This window comes from Budorcas taxicolor, chromosome 3 (genome assembly GCF_023091745.1).
Source record: "Budorcas taxicolor isolate Tak-1 chromosome 3, Takin1.1, whole genome shotgun sequence".
Classification (NCBI taxonomy): Eukaryota; Metazoa; Chordata; class Mammalia; order Artiodactyla; family Bovidae; genus Budorcas; species Budorcas taxicolor.
The window spans coordinates 28,645,731-28,661,497 of record NC_068912.1 but is presented as its reverse complement, the minus strand read 5'-3'; the positions used below and the strand labels follow the sequence as shown (position 1 = coordinate 28,661,497).

General features: G+C 45.1%; 1 protein-coding gene across 1 annotated transcript in view; it reads right to left on the bottom strand.

Annotated features, from left to right (window-relative positions):
• The window catches only part of TSPAN2 (tetraspanin 2), a 38,990-nt gene extending 38,337 nt beyond the window's left edge, over positions 1-653 (bottom strand). The window contains exon 1 of the mRNA XM_052637796.1: positions 585-653. Within this exon, the coding sequence (XP_052493756.1) occupies positions 585-653 (69 nt within the window). The remainder of the gene's footprint in view (positions 1-584) is intronic.
• Between the last annotated feature and the right edge of the window lie 15,114 nt (positions 654-15,767).

Genomic DNA, 15,767 nt, shown 5'->3' with positions numbered 1-15,767 from the left:
CGGTACCCTCCCCTAATATTCAGAACAAGGATGACCCCGCCAATATCACTTCCACTGCTACCCCCGATTTCCCACATAAGCCCACCACAGCCAGGTGCTGTCTTCACACACTCTGGATGGGGCACCAGCTCTGGCAGTCCCGGCGCCCTGGCCAGGCCGGGGCTCCAGCGGAAAGGCAGAGCGAGAAGGGGGTGTGTGCACTGGGGGTGGGGGTGGGGGTGGTGGTGCGGGGTGAGGGAGAGAATCTGGAGGTAAGGAGAGGCTGGTGTCCCCGCATCTGGTGTCATCAGGCTTCAGATGAAAAGCAAGGCAGAGAGGTTCAACGGGAAGAGCCACACGCACGGGGTCTCCCCGCTTCTCACCATTTTTCGTTGCTCGATCTCTCTCTTGGTTCTCTCCCCTTCCATCCCTCTCTCCCTCCCCACACCCCCTTTTGTCTGCCTTTTTCTCACCTCCGCATTTTTGAACACCCAGCCTTCAGGAGCCGGGATCGGACGCCGCAGCGGTCAGCTCCCTGGGGACCCCAGCCCTGCGTCCCCGCCCGGCCCCCTCCCCTGCCCGGCCCTCTCCGCTCCGGGTCTCACCCAGAAGAGCAGGTTGAAGCCGAGCAGCAGGTACTTGATGCACCGCAGGCCCCCGCGAAAGCGCCCCATGCTGCGGCCCCGGCGGCGGGATCCTGAGTCCCCAGGCCCGGACTCGGAGCGCCGGGAGCCGGCGGGGAGAGGGCGGAGCGCGATGGACCGTGGGCGGGGCCTGCGGCGGGCGGGGCCGGCGGTGGGCGGGGCGGCGGGCGGGGCGGGAGCCCGCACCGGGTGAAAGAGGGTCAGGGAGGACCCGAAGTCCCGAGGCGGGAGATGGGTGGGGGCGCCGGGGGCCGGCGGTCGAAAGGCCAGAAGGAGCGGATACCCGGCTCTCCCCCGGAAAGAGGGAAGGCTGCCTCCTTCTCTCCCCAGGCCGGGGGACCTGCCCCGCAGGCGCCCGGCTCGCGGTGATTATCGGAGCATCTGCGAGAAAGGAGCGTCCACTGGGAACCCGAGACCCATTTAATCAGCGCTCTGTGCAGACTCATTTGAGGCCTGCGGTGATGGTTGAGAATAAGGACACGGCCCTGGTGGCTATGGAAACCTGGGAAGGTGGCCTCGGGTACAAGAGATAAGTAGGACCCAAGGCTGCCCAGAAGCTATCAGTACCCATCGCGGGACACCCGGCCCGGGGCACCCGAGTCGCCAGTTGTGGTTTCCCAGCGCCTTGCCAGCGCACAGGCCGCGCGGAAGCAGATTCTAGGGGACCCTCCCTCGGCTCCTCCTGCGCTTCTCCAGAACTCTTACCTTAATAGGCAAGAACTGGGAGAAGGCGCGGGATGCGGCTTTCCTGTGCCCTGAAGGCTGTTCCCCGCGCTGCACGCCCTGGCCTGCGGAGGAGAGTCAGACAACCCGGATCCTGATGGATTCGGCAATGGAAACCCTTGGAAAGGAATACAAAACCTCAGGGATTATTGTGATGTGGTGATGGGAGAAAAGCGGGAGCAGGTTTTGTTTTGCTTTGTTTTATTAATATAAAACCGCTGGTGGGGAAACCAGGCTCCCACTCCCATTGACTAAGTGTCTGCAATATGTGGTGCCAGACAGTACGGCGGGGGCGACAAGAAAGTGTGAAATCCAGGGAGCCTATGCATTAATTCAGTAAAACTTGAAGTGCCTCTTATAGACCAGGCATAGTAGCAAGCCTCAGGGACTCGACAGTGAGAAGACAGTCAGGCCTGGCGCAGTGACTCTGATGGTAGAGACAGATCTGTGAACAAATAGTTATAGCAAGACGAGGGCAAGGCTCTGGTAGGCACCTCCTGGCCTCCTGGCATCGGGCAGGGAAGGCATTGCTGGGGAGAGTGGGCCTGAGCAAGTCCTGAGTGAGTCTGAATAGAGAGGAAGAGCAGATGGGGCAGCTTGGGCAAAAGTGCAGGCTGGAGAGGCAAGGGCCTTCTGTAGGGACTGTGAGAAGTGAGGGAACCCAAATGGAGCAGGGGTTGGGGGTAAGAGGGGATGATGCTAGGGTGCAGCTTTCAGCCAGTTCACCAAAGTGCGGAACTATGCTGGAGTCTCCGTTTCCTCATCTGCAACATGGAGATGATAGTACATACCTCATAGAGTTGTGAAGATTAATAAGTTAATATTTGTGAAGTGCCTAGAACAATGCATGGCACAGAGTAAGAACTGTAAGGGTTAGCTTTTACTGTGTTTAGTTTTCCAGTCAGTTTCTATCATGTTGCCATCTTTGCCTACCTCTGTGTCTTTGGACATTTGTTTGAATATCTCATGCACTTTACTTACGAAAATGAATAGAAGACAGAAAAATGAGTGTGCAGATTCGAGTAATAAGTGTAAGCCCCGAATAGTGAAATAGTTTTTAGGTATGCAGAAAGAGGCACCTCTCTAGCTTCAGTCAGACAACTTGACATTTCTGATCTATTAAAAAAGAAAAAAACTAAATTAAAAAAAAGAAGTCTAGTACATAGTAGACATTCAATAAGTCTCTGAAGTAAATGAAAAACAATGATATCATACTTTAAATATATTGTTGAATATTATGTCTCTAAGTAAGATAAACTACATTTAGAGACTATTCTAGGCTCTTTAGAAAAGAATCTCTATTATAAATCTATTGTTCTTTCATATTACAATTTTAGTACACATGTATTAGAGACAGATCATTGCCTACTAACATAATGGATATAGATTTTGATTGTAGACATCCCCAGTCACTCCCTCCAACAAAGCTGCGTCTTAGGGGAGCTGACACTTTACAGGACTAGGGCATTCTAACTGATAACACATGTTCAAGAGTAGATTATTATGTGAAAGTAGGGAAACTCCATTAAATAAGGAAGTTAGCCTTTAGACATTATGCAAAGCTAGAGACAGAAACTAAGCAAGGGTAAGATGGTTAGATTTCTATTTTTAGTCAAGTTGGGACTGTGTGGAGAATGCTTTGAAGTGAAGACTTGAAGCTAATTAAGAGACTATTACAGCAATGCAGGGATTCCCTGGTGGCTCAGTAGTAAAGAATCTGCCTGCAATAGAGGAGACAGGGTTCAATCCCTGGATCAAGAAGATCCCCTAGAGAAGGAAATGGCAACTTGCTCCAGTATTCTTCCCTGGGAAATCCCATGGACAGAGGAGCCTAGCGGGCTACAGTCCATGGGGTCGCTAGAGTCGGACATGACTTAGCAACTAAACCACCACCCATAGCAATTCAGATAAGAAATGAGAACCTGAACCAAGACAGGGATAGTGGGTTTAGGAAAGAGGCTCAGATTTGAGAGATATTTAGACTTGATGAAAGATCAAGACAGTTTGATATGAGGGGTAGAGGGGAAAAAGAAGAAAGGATGGCTGATGGATTTCTTACCTGGGTAAGTAACCAGACAGATCACGGAATCATTAACAGAGACAGCACTTTTCAAAGGTGGAGCAGGTTTGGGGGAGAATGTTACAGATACTGTAGGTGGACTCACCTGGCACCCAATCCTACATCCAATTTAGAGGATAGGAATGCTAAGAACTTGCTTCCTGGTATACTTTCCAGCTAGGCATGGTCATATAACATATTTCTGATTAATGGAATTTATATGAAAGTCTGTTGGAAGGTTTCTGGAAAACCTGAAATTGTCTTGAAAAAAAGGCTCAGCTATCGCTGGCATTGCTCCCTTCCCTTTTTTCCTGTCTTGAACTAAGACATGATGCCTAGAGCTGTAGAACATTTTGTGACTGTGAGGAAAGGCCAAGAGATTGCAGACTTGCCAGCCAGGAGATCACTGAACTGTGGAACCAACACCAGCAGCCACCCATCTCCAGCTTTCTTGTTATGTAAGAAAAATAACCCTCATTTTGTTTGACACATATATTCTGTTATTTGCGGCTAATGATATTTTAACTGACATAGGGAGATAATACGTTCGTATTTGGATCTGTTGAGTTTTCGATCTGATGGGAATTCCAGATTGTGGTCCAGGAGACAGATGGAAATATGATTGGGATTCTGAAGAGAGGTTTGGACTGTAAGTTTAGGTTGAAGGTTCATCAGCAAATGCTGATAATAGAAGCCAATGTTCTCCAAACTTTTGTCCACACATTCCCTAAAGTAATTATGGAAAATTATATCCTTCTTTGCACATTTCTCCCAATATTTTATTATGAATATTTTCAAACATACAAAAAGTTGAAATAATTGAGTGGTAAACACCATATATTCACTGCCTAGATTCTACATTTTGCTTTAGTTGCATTACTTACCTCGACATCTGTCCATTCATCTTATTTTTTATGCACTTTTAGGTAAATTTTAGACATTAATGCACTTTACCTCTAAACTCTTTAGAATGAATAACAGTATGTAGAGTTCTAATATTTGTTTATACTTTTTAAAGATGAAATTTATCTGAATGAAGTGTTCACATTTTAAGCATACCAGTCAATGATTTTTGACGAATATGTTTGCCTTTCTAACTCCAAACCCTGTTAAGGTACAGGATATTACTGTCGCCACTAGAAAGTTTCCTTGTGCCATTTCCTGGCCAGTCCATGGCCCCATCTCTCCTGGGGAAAACTACTGTTTTAATGTTTTTACTATAGATTAGTGTCTCTTGTTACATAATATCATATAAATAGAATTGTACAGTATTTATTCTCATGCATTAAATTGACACATAAAATTATGTTATAAATTTGAGTGTATGCAAAATATGTCATTATGATGTATTTTAAATATTTTGGAAGAAAATGCTCACATCCCTCATTTTAATGCATTCAGTAGAAACTAGTGTGATATGCTACCTACCATCATCCAAGTTTTCTTTTTCAGATTTAATACCTGAAATGACAACATGAAATATTTGATCAAAACTTTCAGAGGATGTTCTCTTCAATTTTTAAACATTTATATTTATGAGCAGCTTAATTCAAAATAATTTCTTAAATTGAGGTGTAATTGACATGCAACATTAATTTTTGGTATAAAAACATAATGATTTATCATTTATATATTCATCATCTGTTAAAAATATGTGAACAAGCTCCTTGAAACTTTTACGTCTTTCTTTTTTCTTCTTGAACTTGTATTTTATTTCAATGAAATGTAACCCTAAAGCAATGCATTTTTATGCTTGAAAGATTTTTCTTGAATGTTCTTGTATACTTGTCTGAACAAATATTTTCATATGTTTATTAAAGGAGATTAAATGTTTCTTCCTGAGACCATAAAGCTTCAAGTTTTAATTAATTTCTTCTAGACTGAGTATTATTAAAGTTATTCTTAGTATACAGTTGACTAAAATAACAAATACATCTTAAATAAGCAATCATTAAACATAGAAGTAAAATATTCCTGGAAGTGTATCTGTTAATGAGATTGGTGGGGTTGGGATTTTTTTCTACTAGCTCATGTATCCATGAATGAGCATATTCCTTATTGCTAGAACAACACAGGTCCCAGTGTAAATCCCCTTAATATTTTTTTATTGCTTTGATATTAATGCTGAGAAACTTTGTTTAGACAAATGAGTGGATGAGGGTGGAAGGAGTTGTTATAGTAATGCCAATCAATTCTTTAAACACCTTCTGAATTATATGCCCTAATTTGCATACTGATCTATCATCAAAAACTATTTCTAATGATCAATAGCTGACAGCTTCATTTAGTGTTTCTTCAATTTTTTTGAAAGCATAGTTGGAACTCTTTTAACTTACAAGAGCATTTGTTGCCCATATTATAGTCATTCACTATATTAATGTCATTGTTAGTGATCTCAGTACCTACATGAATTTTTCAAGTTGCTGGCCTAGATAATTTTATATAAACTCTGGGGAAATGTACTGTGATTAGATTTAGGAGGAGTGAGCAGTATAGCTTGTGAGGGAAGACTCCTTGATCACAGACATATTCTCAGACAGATCGATTCTAGGAAAGAGGACATGTGGAAACTGAGGCTCTGGAAATGGATTCTTTAAAAAACTATTTGTGTTGGAGTACCCCTGGAAAGATTTCTTACACTGCCAGGATATGCATGCCCGAGACAAAAGGCTGTTTTAGACCATCAGAATGGATAATATAGCCAGCGAGAATGTGAGAAGGGTTGAGAACAGAAACTTTAGAACAACAGCATTTTAGGAAGCAGGCTTCCCTGGTGGCTCAGACAATAAAGAATCTGCCTGCTATGCGAGAAACCCAGGTTCGATCCCTGGGTTGGGAAGATCCCCTGGAGGAGGAAATGGCAACCCACTCCAGTGTTCTCACCTGGAGTCCATTAGGAGACAAGTACATGGACAGTACAGAGGAGCCTGGCGGGCTACAGTCCATGGGGTGGCAAAAAGTTGGATACGACGGAGCAACCAACATACGCACAGGCACATACAGAGATGTAACACTCAAAGGAGGCTGGAAAGGAACGACCAGAGAGGTAAGAGAAAACTCAAAAGAAAGTGATGTCACAGAAGCCGAGGGAGCAAAGGGCTTCTGCGGAGGGAATGGCCCCCGTAAATACCTCAGCAACAACAGGTGAGATTATAGTTCCCTGGAATTGGTGTTATTGAAATTTAGGACCTTGACAACTGGATAAGAGCTATTTCAGAATAACAGGGCAGTATTCCTTCAGAATAGGTATACTGACTTCTGCAAATCATCTCAAGGTACTACCACAGTGTATTAATTCAGATGACAAGTGCAAGTAAAGGTTGGTTTTACAAGTTGCCAGGGGAGTTCCCTGCTAATCACCATGATCAAAATATGTACATCTCCATCTGCATGATGGTTATTTCCTATATGCTCCTACCTTGAAGGTGTAGCCTTTGGGAGGGGGGACCAGGTTTGGGTGGGGTCTCCTAAAGACTCCTTACCTTAATGGGATTCCAAGCTTTACTTCATGAGCCCCCAGTTTTTGCAGCTGTTGAAACAGAAACTTGGGGCCAAAGATGGCCTTGGTACCTGCTTAATTTCAAGGATTCTTGCTTTCATTTCATTATGGGCTTTGTAGATTCTCTTGCTTTTGTGCTAGCTAAGGAATGTGTTTTTAAAAAGATGCCTATATATTTCTAGTGTTTAATTTCAATGGAGAATGTAGTTTAGGATATCAAGTCTGCCCTAGTGCTTGAAAAAGAAGCCCGGTGCGCCTGCTGTCGTGACTTTCGTTTTGATAAGCAGGACACAGGCAGTGTTTTGACTGCTAGGTTTGCAGCATATTAATCCTGTTGCTATGCAGTTGTTGCTGGAAAATAGTCTGTGGGCTCAGGGTTTCTAAACCAACCATGTCTTGGATGCCCAGAGAAGGAAGGAAGGCAAGGGCCTTGGCTTGCTGATTGCAAACCATCTCCATGGCCACAGGTTGCTGAGCTCTCCTGTCACAGTGTTTTCCCAGCAGCATTCAGGCATCTGTGGCTTCCTCTCATTATTTTTCTGCTTCTGGTGTTTGCTGGTGAGAGGAAGGAGTGTATACCTGCTTGTGCAGGCATGTAGCAAGCAAGAGAAGGGACTATGAAACAGGAGAGAGGAGCAAACTCAAAAGACAGTTGTTTTCACAACCATGGGAGTTGGGGAATAACCTAGTCATTTTAATTTTCCCTTTTGTAGGAGGCTGGGGAAAGGAGAGGAACAAAACCCATTCAGGCCTAAGTTCTAAGTCTGAATATTTACTGTGTCTTCTAGATGATCCTCATTTGAATGATCTAAATTAGGAAATTAGTTAGATTAATTAAAAATTACAGAATAATAATCTGGTATTATTTTAATGTGATTTTTCCTTTTGTTCTTAAGTTTCAACAGAGGCCCCGAACACTGAGAACAAAATCATAGCTACCTAAGGACCTTCATAGTCTAAAGCAAGGTGCAAGACTGTCTACAAAGGCTGGGTTCTCTAGAGAAACAAAACCGATAGGATGTACTTGTATACATGCTAAAGGAATTACTCATGTGATTATGGAGGTCGAAAAGCCCCACCGTCTAATATCCACATGCTGGAGACCCAGGAGAGCCAACGGTGTAGTTCCAGTCCAATAGCTGGCAGGCTCCAGATCCAGGTAGAGCGGATTTTTCAGTTGGTTCTAATTTTTCAGTTCCTGAAGGCAGGAAAAGACCAGCGTCCCAGCTCAAGGAAGTCAGGTGGAAGGAATTCTCTCTTACTCGGCCTTTTTGTTCTGTTCCGGTCTTCAGCTGCCTGTGTGAGGCTCACTCACATCAGGCAGGCAATCTGTTTTCCTCAGTCTACGCATTCAAATGTTAATCTCATAACAGACACATTCGCACAGACACATCCAAATGATGTTGGGCCAGATGTCTAGGTCCCCTCAGTCAAGGTCATCACGCAGTCTATATAGGACTTGCAAAAGATGGAATGAAACACGATTCTGCCAGCCAAGGGCATCCCTTATCATCTTGGCTAAGAGAAGGCTAAGAGTACATTCACAGATTAAAAAGAGAGGGTCAGTCTCACCCCACCAAGGAGAGGGGTGAGGGATGGGATGCTGTCCCCTCCCAACTTCAAGTCACCTGTAAGAGGCTTCAGGAAGACCCCTGCAGGGCTTGACAGATGTCCCTGGAGTTTGGGGACGGAATAACTGGTGCTGGATTCATGTCTGGCGCTGTCCCCACATGCTAGCAGAGTGAAGCTGGCCCGCTCTGAGAATGACAGAATTGCTGGCATGAGTGTTTCCTGCTCACCAGACACGAGCCCTTTGGAGAGACTTGCACTCGGGATGTCCTAAAAGAGACCCTGGCAAGAGGAGTTCCCAGCAGGTGTGGGGGGTGGGGAATAGTTGGAAACCAGGCGCTCCAGGGATAGTCATGATTACACAGCCAGAAGCGGCATTCCCCAACTCAAGAGAACTAAAGATGGGGCAGGGGCTTCAGAGACCATAAAAATTTACTGTCACTTATGGACATGGAAAATTTATGGCATATTCCATGTTCAAACCAGCTATGCAAGCATTACATGGGACATCTGGCTGCACAGCCTTTGATGGGAATAATGTAAATAATAGACTTTATTGAGCATTTCACATGCAGAGCTCTGTTCAAAGCTTATTATAGTTATTAGCTTCTTTGACCCTTAAAACAACTCTAAGAGTTATTACCATTTTCAAAATGAGGAAACTGTGGCATGGAGGGTTTAAATAACCTGTCCAAGATAACTGTGACAATGCTTGGTTTCAGGTCCTAGAGGTCTGGCTAGAGAGCTGATGTTTTCACTTCCACTTTGGTCACTCATCAAATCTTGAGTGCCTACTATTTGCCAGGCCCTATGGTAGGCGCTGGGGATATTGAATGACACCTGCTTTTGGGAGCTTATGGACCAATGGAAGCAACAGTCATTTAAACAAGAAATTATAATATCATTGACAAGTGCATCAGTAAAAAATGTCTAGAATGATTTGGGAAAACACAGAGGAGGGACTTAAGAGAGCTGGGAAAGGCTTCAAGGAAAAGATGCCACTTTGGCTAGCACTTGACGAGCTAGAGTTTGACAGACAGAGAGGAAGTTTATTTTTTGGGTTGATGATAAGGAGACTAGCCAAATAAACAGTAAGGAGTTGGGTGTGGCTAGAGTGTGTGGTTTGGGTGGGGTGCTGGCTGGGAGGAGAGCAGGGAGATGGTAGAGGGGATAAAATGACATGTGGGGCCAAACTATGAGAGACCTTGTCTCTGTCTCTGCTAAGTTTTTGGGACTTTATTTTGTGGGAAGCAGGAGAATGACTCACGTTTGTATTTTACACAAAGAGAGGACTGAGGAGTGAGGGCGATACATTCATTCAACGAGTCTTAATTGTGCCAGACCCTCTGCAGTGACCAGATGTGGTCTCAAGAAGCCTGCAGATGTTCTGAGAGGGGAGATGGCATCTACCCAAACCTCCTATTTCAAGGAGACCAACACTGAGTCTCGAATGAAAAGTGCCCAGTGCTTCAAGGGCAGTGAGGGTTCAGAGGAGCGAGATACCCTTCAGGCAGGGGGAGTCGTCGAAGGCCTCAAGACACGGAGGGGCATCAGGGTTTCAGGCCTTGAATGATTGTGTGATTTGAAAGGCAGGGATGGTGGTGGGACAAACATGGATGTGGGTGGTGTGTGTGGGGAAAGGTGAATCATCCCCTTTGGCTGGAGTGCAGGGGACATGAAGGGTACCTGGTTGGAGCCATGGGCAGACCTTGAATTGCGTTTCCCAAGGTATGGTGCCAGTAGGGGATTCACAAGATGACCTTTGGTGGTACATGATGGATGTTTTAAAGTTAGGTGTTTGTATGCATGTACACTAAAAATATTCAATCAGTAATTATAATATTGCTTACAGTGAGGCAAAATAAATGAGGCAATTTAATCAACATTCAGGAAGTAATAATACAGATGGTATTCAGATAGGACAAAATCATCAAGGAAATAAAGATTCAGGAAAATTGGGCTAAGGTGTTTAGAATGATTTAGGAATGGGGATTCAATAGAATGATCAATCTGAGAGCTGATGTACAGCGGATCAAATTGGAAAAAGAAATCTGAGCTGGAGAGACCAGTAAGGAAACCGTTATAGTGAATCAGTAGTAAGAGTTTCCTCTTTAGGGAGCCTGTGCTGCTCCAGTTCTTGTAAATTCACCTTCTGGCTGCACATGGAAGTAACATGTGGTGTCGGGAGTGGCCACGATGCCTCCCACTGCCTCTCTGTAATGAGGCATCCCTTGGTTTTGGCAGTGGCATTGTGAAGACTTGACACATTATACATCACAGTTTCATCTCTGAGCTCTTCCTTGGAATCCTTGCTACTCTTTTTCCACCAGAAACTTTTCATCTAATGGAATGGAAGAAGTCTCCTGTGAAAGAGGGGAAAAAACGAGTCTTTCAGAAATGGTCAGGCCAATGCCTCAACACTGCACAAGAACCTTGAGCTCCGTTCCAACAAAGCAAAACAGCATGAAGGCAAGCCAAGGCTTCCTGTCCCACTTCAGTGTCCAACTCTTGTGCAATTTTTATCTTTAGGCCTTTTGCAATGTCGTCTTCAGATACTGCAACCCACATTTGAAATATTCTTCCTGTGAGAAATTTCATGTTGAATTTACATATTTTGAGCAAAGCTTGCCTGTCTGGGAAGGAAATCACAATGCGACTCCAAGAGGTATATCTCCAGGGGCAAGGGAAGTGGTCTGGCCCACCATGGGTGGTTTCTGACTGCAGGTGTTTTAGCAGATCCCTTGTCTTATTTTCCTTTTGTCCTGCACACCTGAAATCTCATCTATAGGTTGCACTTACCTCTTCCTTCACCCTCCAAAGTAGAGGAGAGGGTCAGAGTCAGATGTACGTGTTTCTACATAATGACTGGCAGAATGAGTAAATTCCTTCTCAGTTCCCTCTGCCACCTCTTGCTATGCTTGGTGGCTTATGTATTTAGTGGTTACCTTACCTCTCTGAAGGCTACAGATGACTCAGAGAGTGGGGCCTGGAGGAGCGCTATGTGATGTGTGGCCTGATATGAGGCGCTGTCTGGTGGTTCTTTCTCTACTTCCCATCTCTCAAGCCTCCTATATGGTCCACCCACTTGATGTGATGTTGCCTGAGTTTGTTTCCTAGGCAAAACCACAGGAATCCAGTTTGTCCTTAATGATCCTCCTGCTTTTCTTTTGGAATCTTTAGTACATCTCTAATTTTTTCCCCCTAGAATTCTTTCCCATTTCTTTGGGAATATCAACCCATTTTTTTTTTTGGCTGCACCAGGTCTTGGTTGCCTCTTGTGGGATCTAGTTCCATGACCAGGGACTGAACCCAGGCCCTTTCCATTAGAAGTGGGGAATCTTAACCGTGTACCATCAGGGAAGTTCTGCCACAGACTTTTTGGTGATTTTCCCTTTGGGGGAACACTGGTCCCTCTTTGGAAGCTGTTTTGAGAGAGGCTGGCATTTATGTGTTTTATCTTGTGGCCAAGTTGAGCCCACATGAGTTTGGCAGGTTAGTTCTGATGGTGGTGAAAGTGAAAGTTGCTTAGAGTCATGTCCGACTCTTTGCAACCCTATGGACTATACAGTCCGTGGAATTCTCCAGGCGAGAACACTGGAGTGGATAGCCTTTCCCTTGTCCAGGGGATCTTCCCAACCCAGGGATTGAACCCAGGTCTCCTGCATTGTGGGCAGATTCTTTACTGGCTGAGGCACGAGGGAACTCCAAGAATATGGGGGTGGGTAGCCTATCCCTTCTCCAGCGGATCTTCCTGACCCAGGAATTGAACCAGGGTCTCCTGTATTGCAGGTGGATTCTTTACCGACTGAGCTATCCCTTAATCCCCGCTGCCTGCCTCTGTGGCATTTCCTTTGCTCCTGTCCTTTTCAAGGCCTGGTTGTTTAGCTTTTCCTTTGATGCTACAGCATCTGCTGCCCGTAAATTAGTGTTTTTCTGAAGCAAGTCAGACTCTGCTGCTGTTGTTTAAGATCAAAGAACCTGAAAAGGCCACTGTCTGCTCCCTTTTCTCAGTGCTCATTTAACTTCCCTCCTGCTTAAAGCTCTATTGTGGCTGCACACTTTTGTTAGATCAAGACCCAGATCCCAACCACCACCTGCAGACCCAGCCTGTCCTGCCCTTGGTGGTCTCTCTGTCCCACCTTCTCCATCACTCTGTCTGCCGCCTGGCTTGCCACCTTCCCTTATCTTGAATGTTCTGTGGACTATTGTGTGGGGAGTTCACACACACTGCCCTCTGCCTGCCCAGCTCTTGGAGTGGGCCTTCCTGTGTGCTTCCCAACCCATGGCCGGGTTTATAGGTCAGGTGCTCTCTCAGCACACCTGGTACTTCCCCATCATAACACTTTTCTCAATTTGTATATGTGCATGCGTGCTAAGTCACTTTAGTCATGTCCTACTCTGCGACCCTATGGACTGTAGCCCACCAGGCTCCTCTGTCCATGGGATACTCTAGGCAAAAATACTGGAGTGGGCTGCTGCGCCCTCCTTCAGGGATCTTCCTAAGCCAGGGATCGAATCTGCTTCTGTCTCCTGCATGGGCAGTCAGGTTCTTTACCCCTAGTGCCACCTGGGAAGCCCTTGTATATACATGTAAATCTACTGGCAGCCTGTGTGATCCTTCTTTTTTTCCTTCACCAGATGACAAGTTCCATGAAGACAGGAAATGTGTTTTTGTCCCAGACTGTATGCTGGTGTCTAACACAGCACCTGCCATGTGGTAAGAGTTCAAAACATTTCTGTGGAACAGATACATAAGAAGATGCACAATCTGACCTTGTCAGATGACCTGAGATGGGAGCTGTGCTCCCAGCCTGGCCCTTATTGAGATTTCTGTGCGTCATCTGTCCTCTTTAGGGCTCTGATCTGCACTGGGCAATGGCGGCGGCAGTGGTCTAATCACACACCTAAACATAGCTTTTTGCTAACAAGCTTCTCCACTGCCTTCTTTTCTCCAGTCTTCTCTCATATCCTACTCTCCAGCTTATCCTGCTGGGCTGTATTCTTCTGTGGAGGCTGTCAGTTCTCCTATGGTTGGATTATTATACCCATGAAGGCAGGAACTTAGGGGTGTGAAGACTAATTCTTTCTCTGGCTCTGCCTGAGTTGCTGGGTGGACATTAGCTAATTCATTTAATCTCACTGAACCTGAGTTTCCTCATCTTTAAATTGGAGAGAGTATCTGTTCTACTGTATCGTACCATCAGTCATCCTTCAGTATCCATGAGGGCTGGTTTCAGTCTCCCCGCTCCGCACTTCCCACACTGACCCAAATCCAAAGATGTTCAAGTCTCCTATGAAAAATAGCATAGTATTTGGATATAACTTACCCATATCTTCCTGTATACTTTAAATCACCTCTAAATTACTTATGATACCAATATAGTATAAATGTTATGTAAATAGTTGCTCATGTGGCAAATTCAAGTTTTGCCTTTTGGAACTATTTGGAATTTTCTCCCCTGAATATTTTCAATCTGCGGTTGATTGAAACTGCAGTTGCTTGGATCTTTGGATATGGAACCCATGAATACAAAGGACTGCTTGTACCTTGTGGTTGGGAGGATGTGAAGAGATGATAAAGGTCAAAGCACTTGGGAAAATTGCTCAATGGACAAAAAGTATAGGAAACATTTTCTATTACCTTATATCTTTCTGATACCCTTTATAATATTTGGTCTTTTACAGGTACTCTCCAAAAATTACAGTGCCTTAATCTATCTGCCCTTATTTCATCTAGTAAGTAAAATAAGATGTACTAACAGCTAGACACAGAGTTAAAGGCTTAATATATGGGATCTTATTTCATCCTCTCAAGACTGACATTAGTTTTTCTCAACTGACTGGGAAAAAACAGACTGAGAGGTTAAACAACTGATTCAAGGTCATTCAACAAATTGGGGAGCCGGGGTTCAAATCTGCACCCACCGACTCCAAGGTCAGTGCTCTTCACCCAGACCCACAGGGCCTCCCTTGCACATTCCTCAGGTGGCGGCCCAAAGGCCCCACTATGCTGAGTGTCCCACACTTTGGGCACTGTGTTGGCTGATTGACATCCTTCGTTTCCCTTAATGTTTACACTATCATCATCATTTCACAAGTGGGGAAAGCAGAAGCTCAGAGACGGAACCTGGACTTCTGCTTCTGGGAAGGATAGAACAAGTTGCATCAGGCCACCACCACTACCACTCAGTGACAAAGTAACAAGGAGAAAACCGGGGAAGCTGTCAAAGTCATCTACTGAAATAAGGAGAGCAGTGGAAGCAATGAGTAGGAGGCAAACTGACCTAGAGAAGAAATGGCCTTTCCTAGGACAGCTGACCCCTACTTATTTTCTTCCCTGGGGGTATCTGCATATTCTGAGCATGGGTGTGGACCTGACCTGGGCGAGCAGACTCCACAGAGGGAGAAAGAAACCACAGAGGCTATGGCCATCTTGAGGGGCTGGTATGACTGATGAGAAACCTTAAAGGCTGGGCTGGTTTTCCCCTTGGGACTCTGGCTGAGCTCTGGGGAAGCCGATAAGAGAGCTCAATAATCTGGGAGCTAAATCTGAGGCTGATTATCCTGCATCACAGGTTAGTTTAGTTTTGTTTTGTTTTCTGGGGCCCATGGGGCCCAAAGGATCGTTTCCACTTCTTCCCTTTAGTCTCTGTGTTCCTCTCGTACCAATCATGTCTAGATTTTCTGCGACAAGTAGCTTTCCGAAGACACTGGCGCCCCCTGCTGTCAGAAAGCAGCTTTGCAAGTACTTGGAGCCTGCCCTTAGCATCTTCTGATACCCTTCTTCCAAGAATCAGAGGTTTAACCTCCATGATCAATTTCAAAGTCTGAGATTTTATCTCACTGGTCTCCTTTGAATGCTGACTGTCTTGACTTGTAGATGCCCATGGCACCTACATGTCAGTTTCTCTTCTGTAAAACAGAGTCAAGGGGGACCACTTCCCGGGTTGTTTGTGCATTAAAGAAGGCAGTGGATAAAGTTTTTAACATTGCCTGGTATACAATTAGTGCCAGGTAGACACTAATAGTAGCAGTGATGATTGCTAAGGCTGCCTTAGGTTCTTCTCAAAGCTTCTCAAAGCAGACAGCCCTAGCTGTCACTCTCTGGTGGTAAGAGCTACTCTAGCTCTGGATGTTCCAGGACGTTAAGATGTTCTCAGTTGTTCTCATAGAAGGACACCAAGGATCTGGAGGCTGGCGGTCAAAACTAGGAAGAAGACGGCTCGAGTTATGGCAAGGTGAGTGCCATGCAGTTCCCCTGACTTCAGCCTCTAGTCTGTTAACTGGGTAGCCT